At 42.9% G+C, this 13,190-nt stretch overlaps 1 protein-coding gene across 6 annotated transcripts in view; it reads left to right on the plus strand.

Annotated features, from left to right (window-relative positions):
- The window catches only part of APP (amyloid beta precursor protein), a 249,419-nt gene that overhangs the window by 149,913 nt on the left and 86,316 nt on the right, over positions 1–13,190 (plus strand). For 2 of the 6 annotated variants that reach the window (XM_037525059.2, XM_037525060.2), the window contains exons 7-8: positions 765–932; positions 3,168–3,224. The exons of 2 other annotated variants lie outside the window; for them this stretch is intronic. In XM_037525059.2, the coding sequence (XP_037380956.1) occupies positions 765–932; positions 3,168–3,224 (225 nt within the window). The remainder of the gene's footprint in view (positions 1–764; positions 933–3,167; positions 3,225–13,190) is intronic. 2 more of the 6 variants (XM_037525061.2, XM_037525062.2) reach the window with 1 other exon arrangement.

Below are 13,190 nucleotides of genomic sequence, written 5' to 3' on the forward strand. Positions count from 1 at the left end.
GTGAATCAGGGATTATCAAATTGAACTTGGGGAGGGGGGCTGAGCATGTTGACAGGTAAGACGTATTTTTATGTAAAACAATGTTTGACATGTATTAACAAATTAGTGTTGGTTGACTCTTATTGTCTGGAAGATTATTGTTATACCCCCAAAATGGTCCTTATTGAGAGGTAACATAGTCGCCTGAGTCACATTTACAAATGTCACGTGTTTTCAAATACAGTCAGTAGAAAATCCGACTCCCTCCCGAGCCGGATCACATTCAGGATTTATTTATTTTATTCTTTGACTCTAGGCCATTGTTTATTAAGGAAAACGCTCAGCTGTTTGTGAGAGGTTCCCTGTTTTCACCCTAACCAGACACAACCCATTTCCCTTCAAAGCTGACTTGAAGATATTTTGAAGGGGTTTATTTTTTGATAGTGAAGAAATGTTTTGACGTCCAGATGCCTTCGGGCATGTCAGATGAATCTAGAATCAGCTAGAAGGTCTGTTCCCATCGAGCTGGGATCTTTGTGAGTCCAGGCAGCTGCACTCATGAATCTGGAGGCACAAGCACCTCTGTGTTTTGGGGGGGTCGGTTGAAGTAACCCCCCCATTCCCTCTCCCAGGGAATTACACTCCACCAGAGCTTTTGCAGAGTCTCCTGTTCTGCCCAAGTCACGGGGGGAAGGCTGATGCCTAAGAAAAGTAGTCGTGTGTTACATGAGCGCCAGCCAGTACCTTTTCACGCTAAATGTGGTTCCCACGTCTCCTCTGATTAGAGGTGTGCTCTGAACAAGCCGAGACCGGGCCCTGCCGAGCCATGATCTCCCGCTGGTACTTTGATGCGTCCGAGGGGAAGTGCGCCCCATTCTTTTACGGCGGATGTGGTGGCAACCGAAACAACTTTGACACAGAGGAGTACTGCATGGCGGTGTGTGGCAGCGTCAGTAAGTGGACCTTCCTCCAGCCTGGCCGCCTCTCGTCTTTCTACCCACTGACTCTGCTCTTTGTAACAGATGGGGGTTCCTGGTTCTGGGGATCGGGTCTGTTGCTGCCACTAACCACATTCCTGTCCACCTCGCTAACTGCCCGGTGTGTCCACCCGTCTGTTCGATCATGTGCACACGTGTCCATCTTTCTCTGGTAAAGCATGGCCCTGGATGTGTCTTCTGCTAGCCCTGGGGCACCGGTCTTGCAACCTCTAGGGACTTCTGAGTGCTTCTCTTTAAGCCAAGCTGCAGTTGCTTTTTTTGTCTTCTTGGCTGTTTCTGCAAATGTATACCTGTGTGTTTGTCCTTGCACATATGTGTTTAGGCACATGGGCAAATCGGAGCTACCACTGGAAATGGGGCTCATGAAACCTTGGTAGCGCAATAAGGAGTATTGCTGGGATGAGTATCTTTAAGTTATGTCCTAACAGGCATCTTCCATTATGGTGTGATTAAAGGGACCCCATGCACTTTCACTGAGGGAGGTGAAAATGCCCAGCACCCTGAGCTCACATAAGGACCTTTGCCATGTCGAGTTTTACCATCTTCTGTTGGAAATATAAGAAGAAAATTGTTGACTTACTATTAGAAGCCTTCAATGACATAAAGCTCAGCGACTACATAGTTCCTTGGGAATGTATTCCTCTAAAGCTTTTCTTGTGAATTTTTTCATAATTTTGGGGGATGAATTTCTGACACCATGATGGCCAAAATGCAAGCTGAAACTTTTTCCACTGAGGTAGTGCACCAGACTGGAGATGCTTCTGTTCTGGTTAACAGTCTTCCACCTTACATTGACCTTTTTTTTTTTTAATTCATAAGTTGGAAGTTTGAACTACTCAAGAAATAATTACTCGATTTTATCAGTTAAAGATCATACTCAGTAGTTACACATTTCTTTTTTGAGAGATTACTTACTGCCTTTTCTCCCCTGTTCTTGTGAAAGTGGCATCCACCATTTCCTGCATGGGATTCCTAGGGATTAAATAAATTGTTTTCTGGTGCGATCATAGGATTAATCTAAACAGCAGGTCTGCCCCATTCAGCCTTCCTTTGTGAAGCCTGGCATCTCCATGGAACAAATGGAAATGTTTCAGTAGGTTTCGGTGGAAGAGACGGCTCCCCCTCTGTCCTGTGCCAGAGCAGGTGTGGGCACTGGTAACCCCAAGGCTTCTTTTTCTGGCACTGATTGGATGATTGCTCCTTCCAGCTCAAAAGACTCCTTTCTTCACTTGAAAACAAAGAAGTTAATTAGGTCAGGTAACCTGGAACACAATGGGGGATTCTTTTGCCTGAAGCCTCTTGAACAGAGGACTTTTGTTAGAGTGATTCTAGCTGGTTTCCCTGCAGGGTTTATGGTAGGTCTGGGGGGAGGGGAGCATTCCTGGCAGATTTTCTAACTTTTTTTTTCCTCTTTCCCCAAAGTTGGATTTATTTTTTTGAACATAAAGGCGTGTGTTTCTGTAATGAAGCGTTTTACAAAACTGTTAGCGGTGATGAATTTGCCTTAAGAATTCAAAAGTATCCCTCCTTCCCCCAAAACCTTATTGCCACCCCTTGGGCACACTTTCTTCTTTGATCAGTTGATTAGACTGAGGCTGGGAGCTAGCAGGGGGCTCTGCAGGTCAGATGGAGCCGCTGGACACCCCTGGATGGCACACACTTTGCTGAGAGATTTGCAAAAGGTACATGCTTTAAACAAAGGTGTGATGGATCCGCTTAGTTTCAGGGCAGGAGGGTAACAGCATAAGTTATCAAGAGAGCAAACGTGACAGACTGAAGGTCACTTCAAAGGGTGGGTAGATAGAAGTGGAGTGTAGAACATCAGCACCCAGAGCTCAGAGTCGAGGAGGCTGCCCTGTGAACGGGGTAATGAAGATGCCAATTCGAAGATTGGATCCAAGGACATTGCTGGGGCTTCATACTGAGGATGCAGAATGGGCATGAGGAGCAAGAAATCTTTAGCAGGGTCCTTAGGTGTGACACATGTCAAGCACTCCAAGTTGTTGTCGTGGAAATACACCTTATGTTTATGTGTATACTTTGAGTCTGTGCTGGGGCCCAACTTTAGGATATTTGTTTGAAGTCGGTGTTTTTGTTTTCTCCCTGTGAGCAGTGGAATGCGTGAGTTTCAGCCATCATGCCCATGTTCCTATTTTTGTTTTCAGTTATGTTCTTTTATTTTCTCCATAGTGTCCCAAAGTTTACTCAAGACTACCCAGGAACCTCTTCCCCAAGATGCTGTTAAACGTATGTTGTGACAGACTCCACGGAGGGGTGGGGGATGGACTCTAATGCATGGCTGGGTGGTAACCCCAGTATCTGCACCTTCTTTGCATGGTTTTGCTTCTTGAACTCTTGTCTTCTATGAAGTATTTATTTTCATGCCTGACTTGTAGTCACATTTTTTCAAACAACTTCAGAGCTTGGGCTAAGAGCACTGACTAAGCTGCTATTTCTGATCAATTTCCTTCTTATTTAGTGTAATTCTATTGAACATTGTACATGTCAGTTATTATTGGGTTGTATTTGGCATCACTATTTTATTTCCTAAAGTTGCCAAGATGCCACACTGTAACACAAGGCCATGTGTCTCGGTGAGTCTCCTGAAGTAAAGTCTTTAATGTGCACATAGTGTACTGGTTACACGAGCATTTATAGTCAGTGAAGTGTGTTGTGAGACAGCTGCTAAGCTTTAGGAAGTAAAAGATCACTTTCAGATGTCAGGGCCAAGTCTTTGTCCCTGGGACAAAGGTACCCAACTTCTGATTTTATCATTAGGTTATAGAGAAAACTTCCCATAAAGAAATACTCTGTCAACTAACCTTACACCGGTCTGCAATGATTTCAATTGGCCTATTAGTCTGGCTTGGTTCAAAAATGTGATACCAAATGAAAAATAGTAATCAAACATAAATAAAATCTTGTCAATTAATTGATGTAAGAACCAAAAAGATCAGGAGAGTCATGAAGTTTTTTCAAATGAAATTCCCCCCCCCCCCAGCAAAAAATATTTTAAAAAATAAGGAAGAAAAATAAAAAGTTACATCAGATACATAGAAACGCATTTTAAAATTTGGATTGTATCCAAAAAATAGATTTTTCCAGTGTTGGGTGAAGGATGACATGTGCCAGTGATTCTTGTGATTGTTGGAAGAGACAAAATTTCAGTTGTGACTTAGATGTACAGAAAATTAGCATTTGTCTGCATTATTCCAAAAAAAAAATTAGTTTCAAAATTGATGAGCCAATTATTTTTTATTTAAAAGATGAATTATAGTTGGAGAATAATGTGATTTATGAAAGATTTCACCATAAACCATAAAATTTTTTTAAGCGCCCCCATAAGATTTAGATTCATTCAAGTTGCATGTAACTTTTGAAGGATGTGGTTTTTACATATTTCCTATGATTGTTAGAAAGCTTGCTAAGAACATCGATTATGAGGCATGCGAGTAAGCACTAGGTTTTACAGGATTAATAAGACATTGCTCTGCATTATACATTGGCTTTCCCTAGATACTTTCAGAGATCATTTATTTTTCCAAGGAACACTTTGTGGGCATTTTCCTCATTTCCTTTGTACATCAGAAACGACGAAACCTAAAGAGCTTAGTGACTTGCCCTAAGACATCAAACATGGCAGAACCAGGATTGAAGCCTAAATGATAATGTGACTATGCTCCACACTCCAAATGGCCAAGTTCTGGTATTGTTTTACCGGTTAGAAAAATAGTATTTGAAGTTCAGAAACACATTACAAAAGTGCAGGAAATAGTGGAAAGCAGATAAAGAATCTTAAAAACATTTTTTCTGAATGCCGTGAATATAGCATGTATCAGTAAATCAAAAGTCTTTCCCACCCTTATATAAAACAATAAGTACGTTTAATTTGTTTCATTGTATATCATATTAGCTTATAAAATTGTATTTTTTTATTTTAATGAATTAATGGAAATGAATATCATGATGACATAAATTTATAGTCATAAAGTATTTGCATCATTGACCCTTCCAAACAGATACTGAACCTCTCAGAATTTTCTCTTTCCCAGTAATTTTCTTCATCTGCTTTGAGGGTGTTTGGAATCCTAACACCTTTCCATTCTAGCGGGGAGTGAAGTGATTTGGGCAGCTATATTTTCTTGTCTACCCACAGAGACAATTCAATCACAGCAAGTGAAGGGTTTCGCAGTGTTAGTACAAACAGACTGGGAGAAAGCATATAATTTCTAGTTATTTATAGCCTGTGAAGCTATGCTGTCTTATTTATAGCAAAGCTGCACATTTGGGTTGAAAAAGCCATGGTCATCTGGAGGTCAGATGCAGATATCAGGATGCAGTCAGAAGAAATGAGCCAAACCAGAAGGTGAGCCACCCTTCTGATTTGGCAGCTTGGACTCGACCTTGGCTTCTTTGCCAGACTGTGGCTCACTGGATGCTAGCTCTGTTCGCAAAAGCGGTTGCTTATGCAGAGTTCTGTCTTGCTTCTAGCCAAATAATAAATGTGAAATGAGATAGAAAAAGCTCTTCAATTAGGCTGATAAAATAATATTACACATCTGGAGAAAGTCTGTGATGGTCAGCAGTATAAAGACAATAATTATGCTGTCAAGACTCCTTATTTTAATGAGGCATTTCTGGATTTTAAATCTTTGTCATAAAAAACAATTTTGAGTGCTGTAATTTTGTTTTGGTACTATCACAGAGAAGACTCTAAACCACAGGAAGATTTGGATGGGAAGCCAAGAGCTTTCATTTTACTCATAAACCTATGGCTCCTTTAAAGAAAAATCCTTTCCCTTTGGGATAAAGACTCTTCTGAGCCCTGGGTTGTTTCTAACATTAATTAGTGTCTGCCCATTTGCGTTTAGGACAATGCAATAGTTTGCCATTGAGTCTGCCCTGTGCGGTATTTGTGAGCAGTAAAATATACACAAATATGCAATGATTAGTTTTAGTTTCACATATGAAAACATCATTGAGTTTTTTCTAGTGGGGTCCCCCTCAGATTGCATCTCAAAAGGTAAACAGACCTACTCCTTAGTGACATTTGATCTCTCAGTCATCTGACTGCACCAAAGAGAGTAGCCAGTGAACCATCTTTAGCTTCTTTTCTTGCTGGGAGTTTAGTATTTAAACCAAGTGTCTTAGCCTCAATACTATTGACATATTGGACTGGCTAATTTATGGCTATGGGACTGTCCTTTGCCTGGTAGAGGCAGCAGTCCCGCCTCTACGCACAGAAAGCCAGACACACTACCCTAGCTGAGATAGCTAAAAATGTGTCTAGATTTTGCCAGATGTGGTCCCTGGGGACAAAATCACCCACCTATGAAAACCTCTGATCTAGACATCTGATTCAGACCTCTAGCTACATGTAAAGAGATAGATTTTCCATACACTTGAGGGTATGCCTTAGTGTTAGAATGTTAGAGTCTCCAATTTCAATAGATGTTTATGAACTTAAATTTGTTAGGCCAGTCTCCTAGTTCTCAATATTTTCATGTTAAGAGAGAAGTTTCTGTTCAGATTTTAGTATGAGTTAGACTTTAAGCAGAGAATAAACCAGCAAACGCCTAGTTTGAAAAGGCATAATTCACCCAGGCACGACCATCTGTAGAGACACTACGTAGCCTTGTTACACAACTGACTTGGCACCTAGGATGTGACTTGAGAGCCCGTTATGTCCACGAGTCCCTGCAGAGGTATAGGTCTGGCCTCATGAGGGTGGAGAGAAGGTAAAGGCTGATTTCCACTCACTCAGTGGCCCGATTAGACATTGCAGAATAGATAACTACATGTGCCAAGACTATATCAATTTGAAACAAAAGACCATTCCCGACATCCGAGGTTGCTACAGAAGCTCACAGTTTGCAAACTACATAATTCAGGATGCAGCCTTTGAATGGAATGTGCCAGTTTAGCCCCAGAGTTCTCAGAGCCTGTCCTAACACCAAGACCATCTAATCTTTGGTCAGACTTGAACCATTGTTGGCAGCAACTCTGTACTTGTTCTCCCAATGGTGAAATAGCAACTGTTACTTCCCCTTAGCACACTTTCTACTACTAGCACAACTATGATATTTTTACAGACCTCCCAAGTGCTATTAAAAATAATTAAAAGCATTCAAAAATGTGGTGGGGCATTAAATTACATGTCACATCAGTGCCAGGAAAATCTATTAGATTGATAAGTATGAGAAAGCCATGTCTTTGGGATCCAAAAATGAACAGCACAAGGAGGACCGCATTTTCCTTCAAGCTATGCTAGCGAGAAACCCTAAGATTGAAAAGAATTGATTTGTTCTGCAAAACAGCATAAAGAAACCTCATTTGCTCCAAATAGTCACAGACCTTTATTGCATATACACTCTATTCCTTAGCTTACAGTAATTAGTTTAATAAAGCATCGGCAAAAATTTTCAGTGAAAGGCTAGACAGTCAATATTTTAGGTTTTGCTGGCCATATGTCTGCTATTATAAATACTTCCCTTGCTACTGGGATGTGAAAAGTGGTCATAGAGAGGAGGAAACAGACACATTATATTGTGTTGCAATATAATCAGGATTTACAAAGAGATACAGCAGTCTACCTCTTGGTTTGATAAAGCTGTTACTTTTCAGCCCAGGATGCCCAAGTGCTGAGTGAGGTGTTTTGAGGGACACCAGCAAAGTAAGCCAGGTGCCCTGCTTTTAATAAAATGAATTATATTAATACAATGAGACACAAGTATGTGATGCAATTAAATAACAATATAAAGTTAAATGGACAAGTGTAGGAAGAGACTGCTGTGGAAGCCAAAATAAAACAAAGTGGGTTTTATTTGTAAGACCTCCATAGAGCTTAACCATCCCACCTGACTTTTGTTGCCACATTTTCTCAGTGGACAATATTGACGATTCTGACTTTTTGAACTCATCTGTTGAGTGTTGAGCAACAATGACAGTTCATTTCTTTATGATCTGTCATTCATGAAGTTGACAGTAGCTTCTGACAAATTGACAAGAAAACCATCACCGAGGGTAAGCCCTTCTAGATGCCAGTTATTCTCACTGTTGCTTTATGTCCATTTTTTAGATTGTGGCTCAAGGTCACTTTTAAATTTGGGTGCCTCCTGCTAAATAAGTAGGCTGTAGATGTTAATAAAAATAAAAAAAAATAACACCAGCATTCATTCTTTCAGGCTCATTTCACTTATTTGACCAAAATCCCATGCCAGTATGGTGTGTCCATAAGACATAAAAAAAAGAAAAAAAAAAAGGTAGCTTGACTAATAGAAACAGCGTAGATTACATTTTTCTCACCTTACATGCACAAGGTACATCAGTAGTCTACTGTGTTTGCATGGACACAAAATAAGTGATTCAGGGCAAATGGGAGGTAAGTTTGCTTTTTTAAGAAAGTCTGGTATCACATTTAAGAATCACAAAGTTTATTTTCACATTATAAGTAACTCCTCTAACTTGCACTTGTTGGGGGTGATAAATATTTGCGTTTAGAATGTGTCAGGCACTTTCATTATTTTGGAATTAGACAAATGAAGAGACTTTTTGTTTCCAGTGGGGGTGCCAGTCTGCAAGCTCTATCATGTTTTGAGGTTAAATTTTCCCATGAAATCTTTTTTTACAGGTTTATATTTCACCAGTCTATTAATCATCCTCACTGTCACCTCGCGTGTAAATCACAGCCCTTTCAAGTGACAGCAGCGTGGCTCTATAAGATGACATAGGGTTTTCACTGTGAAGGCAATGACTTCTCTGGGTCTTAATTTACTCACATCTGTTGTCAGGGCTGTGGACATAAATTGTCTTTCTGCTGACAAAAGGAGACTGACCAGATTTTTCTGGGAGAACTAACATTCGGGTGTTGACCAGATGCCAGTGATGGGCTCTGTTTAGGGAGCTCCTCCCCGCCTGGCCAGGGTGTACATGGCCACAGTTGAAGTTGAAGGTGTTCCAGTTGAAGGTGAGGTTAGGCCTTGCATCCTGAGCCCACTAGGATGGTCAACTCATGTGTCACATGGAGGAAACAAATATTGAAAGGAGAGGGGCAGTTTTCGTGATGAATCTAGTTTGTTTTGTTTGTTTTTTTTGAAGATTTATTTTTTATTTATACAAGAACTGGGGAACAGGCCAGATGTGTGGGAGGGTGAGAGGATTCACCAGAGACAGAGCGGGGAGCAGAACAGGCAGACTGACGAAATACACTGCTGAGGGGAGCAGCGGGCGACACAGGAGAGGTCTGCCGTGCCATGTGGGTTGCTCCGAGGCCAGCAGGGATTGAACCGGCGCTGCAGAGGCTGCGGACAGCTTCACAGCACTGCGCTCAACCGCCTGCGCCACCAGGGAGGCCCTGAATCTAGTTATTGACTCCACTCTCTCCGTCTTTACTGAATGTGCAGTGGGATAACACAGCAATCACAGGATCAGAACTACAGTTTCTACTGGATGCAGTGACAGTTAAATTTGGTGGTGTCCTGATACGGAAGACCTCTGGGTGGGCGAGGGTGGTTTCTACCCTCTTCGTAAGCACATAGAGTTCCCTCCCTTCCCCCCCCTTTTTTTTTTTTTAAAGATTTATTTGTTTATTTGTTTATTTATTTATTTATATAAGCACTGGGTACAGTTAGAAGCGCGGGAGGGTGAGAGAATTCACCAGAGCCAGAGCGGGGAGCAGAGCAGGCAGAAGTACCGAAGTACACTGCTGAGGGGAGCAGCAGGCGGCAGGAGAGGTCTGCGCGCCATGTGGGACCCTCCTCTGGTGGCCAGGGAGCAGCTGGGGATCGAACCTGTGCTGCAGAGGCTGCCGGCAGCATCGCAACGCAGCGCTCAACCGCTGCGCCACAGGGGAGGCCCACCTTCCCCCTTTTCTTGAAATGACTTTTCTTAACATTGTCATTTCCTCGGGATAGAAGCAGGGTTGGGAATGTTTCATCGGCGTGTGTCCCCGATGATGGTGGTGGCGTATTTTGTGACATTGGGTGCAGTGCCACAAATGGTGCGTTTATCACTGGTTCATGAAATAACTGGGTTTATTAACTAGCTGAAAGTAAATCTGCCCTCCACCAAAAAAAAAAAAATCCTAGAGCTCTGGCAGGTCCTCTGAAGAGTTTACAGTGTAAAGCAAAGTCTCCTGGCAAGCTCTGGTGCACAGATGAGCCCTCGCACGTGAGGAGGCTTTTCTCTCTTAGTATTTGGTTACCTGGGGTGGAGGTAACAGCATTTCTAGTGAGAAAAAGAAGCAAGTCTGTTCTTTTTCCTGTGTGTGTGTGTGTGTGTGTGTGTGTGTGTGTGTGTGTGTGTGTGTGTGTGTGTGTGTGTCTGTCTTCCCCGAGACCCCTCACCACCTCCCTGCAGCTTTTCCAAGCCGCCCTCATCTTTACCTTTTACTCTTAAGGTTTTCCTTTTGCTTTGTCCCATAGCAGAGTATTTAAAACATGTCACCTCATGGGCCTCCCCTGGTGGCACAGCCCGTTGAGTGCAGCGCTATGAAGCTGTCCGCGGCCCCTGCAGCACGGGTTCGATTCCCAGCCTGCCAGGGAGATTCCCAGATGGTGCGGCAGACCTCTCCTGTCTTGCCTGCTGCTCCCCTCAGCAGTGTCTTTGCTCCGTCTGCCTGTTCTGTTCCCCACTCTGTCTCTGGTGAATCCTCTCACCGTGCCCCCCCCCCCCGCATCTCTGGCCTGTGCCCCAGCTAAAAAAAAAAAGTCACCTCATGATGCTTTTTCTAATGAAAACAGCCAACATTGGCTCGTCATCATTCTCACCTGCCTTTGAGGCCCTACGCACTCCCTCCCCATTGCCTGCCTCTCTCACTGCTTTCTGACTTGCTTCTTCAGCTCTCGCCACATTGACTTTACTCCTGGAATTTTCCAGGCACGTCCCTTCTTAGGGCCTTTGTGCTAGATTTTTCATCTGCCTGCCATGTTCTTCCAGCAGGTAGCTGGGAAGTGGGGGTTCAGCCCATCCTGGGTGCAGATGATCCTCCTTCTGCTGCAGTCTCCCTTCCCTCGTAAGAGACCCTCCCACTTCCTCTTAACCCTGCTCCGTTTTACTCCATAGTACAAATCACATGCTAATAACAATATGATTTTTTTGAGATGGTTGTTTCTCACTCTAGAATATCAGTGTCTAAGAACAAGGGTCTTTGTCTTGCTCACTAGTTTTCCCCAGTGGTGGGGGCAGTGATCTTGGTAGAATGGAGGAGGAGGGGATGAACAGGTGCATGCAACGCAGCAGGACTACGGGCAAGCTGCTGTCCCAGCTTCTCAGACACCCTGACTCCCAAGCCTGGGATTTACATGAAAACATCACTGACCCAGGATAGCCGAATCACTGGGAGATAGTAACCTGCCATGCACGCCTTAGAGCTGCTGTTCTGTTGCATTGTTTCATCTGGGATGACATTGGACCACCCATCCTCACTCTTAAAGGGTCTCCACCCCATCCTGTCCTTCTACATTGTTATGAGACTAAAATAAGAAAAAACAGTTGCTAAAGGATAAGTGAGAAGCCCAAAATGATCTCTGCAGTAAATAAGACTTTATTTTTATTTTTTTTTTAGATTTATTTTATCTATTTATGCATACAAGAGCTGGGGTGTAGGCTAGAGGTGTGGGGGATGGGTGAGAGGATTCACCAGAGACAGAGTGGGGAGCAGAGTAGGCGGATCTACTGAAATACTACTGAGGGGAGCAGTGAGCAAGAGAGGAGAAGTCTGCTGCACTTTGTGGGTCAGCTCCCTGGCTGGGGATCGAACTCATACTACAGTGGCTGCAGTAGCTTGATAGTGCTGAGACTTAACCCCTGAGCCACCAGGGAAGCCCCTTTAATTTTTTCTGAGGAAACTTGTTAACGAGACACCTCCTTTAAACACTCCTGTGAAAGTTGTCCGTTTCGTGCTTATTTGAAGGTGACGGTTATGTGTCAGGGTACACTACAGTACCCAAGCACATAGCACCTTCCCTAGCAACCGCTAGGTCTGTTGACTGGTTTGAGGTGTCACAGCACTTTTTCAAAACAGTAAGTACTTGTTCAAACAAATGATCTTAGCCCTTTAGAGTGCCAAACCCTAAGAACCCATGCGATAGAATTTACAGAGGAGAAAATTGGAACTCAGAAATGAATGGGTGGAATACTCCTTGGCCATAATCTGTAACAAACTATTGATAGACACAAGTAGGACTTTGGATGGACCTCAAGGAAATCATCTGAGCGAAAGAAATCCATCTCAAAACAGGACTTACTAGATTATTCCATTAAAGAATGTCCTTGAAATGACAAAATCATTGAGATGGAGAACAGATTCATAGTTGCCAGAGGGCAGGGAGGGAAGGGTTGTGGTTATAAAAGAATCCTTGTATGTAGCAGGAAAAAGCTTTGAGATGAGATGGTTCCATATCTTGACTTTGATGCTTATACCAAAAAAGGAAAAATGTAGAGGGCCTCTGAAAAGTCTTGCATTTGATGATGATGGTGTAGCTAATACTTTGGCAGCTGGCGGACAAAATCTAGCAGTCCACCGTTTAGCTTTGACTTTTGAGTCTAGTTTTCTGAGATCAGGTGACAGCACCCAGCCAGCTTGCTTGCCAAAGGCATGATGAGTGTGAATGAGTCTAAGACTACATCATTCACATTCACACTCCAGGGTTTCATCCCCTGATTCTCTCGTAACCCTGCCTCCCCTGAAAGCTGCTGCTTGGAGATCATTACCAAACAGCATCTAGGGAATAAAGAAAAAAAATAGACTGACAGATACCCTAGCAAGCTTACTCCTTATCCTGGCCAATTCTTGTTCCTGAACAAGACCAAGCCCTTTTCAGTACTCAGATGTGTGGATGAATTACCCCTTCATGGCTCTGAATATTAATTTTATAAGCTTTTTGTGGTTTCCTTAATCCTCAACTCAGATGTATTTGAGGCGGGAGGGCCAGTGTGAGTGAGTGTAGTAAATGGAAGTGTTTCCCTTCTACGCAATAAATGTAATAGGGTGATTTTTCTTTCTTCCCATGTGTAAAATGAGAACATGTGCCAAGCCCCCAACGCAGGAGATGCTAATTGGTGTAGGCTGCTATTATTTGGCCCATGTCACAGTTTTAAGGAACCCCCCAGAGGTCTTTGAACAGGACACGCTGCTTGGTGGTAGTTTAAAAAATCACAACAAAATCAGCCCTCTTAAAGCCAGTTTTTTCTCACTTTTTTTTTCCTAAGTGG

This window comes from Talpa occidentalis, unplaced genomic scaffold (assembly GCF_014898055.3).
Source record: "Talpa occidentalis isolate TD23 unplaced genomic scaffold, MPIMG_talOcc4v2.1 talOcc4.4, whole genome shotgun sequence".
Lineage (NCBI taxonomy): Eukaryota > Metazoa > Chordata > Mammalia > Eulipotyphla > Talpidae > Talpa > Talpa occidentalis.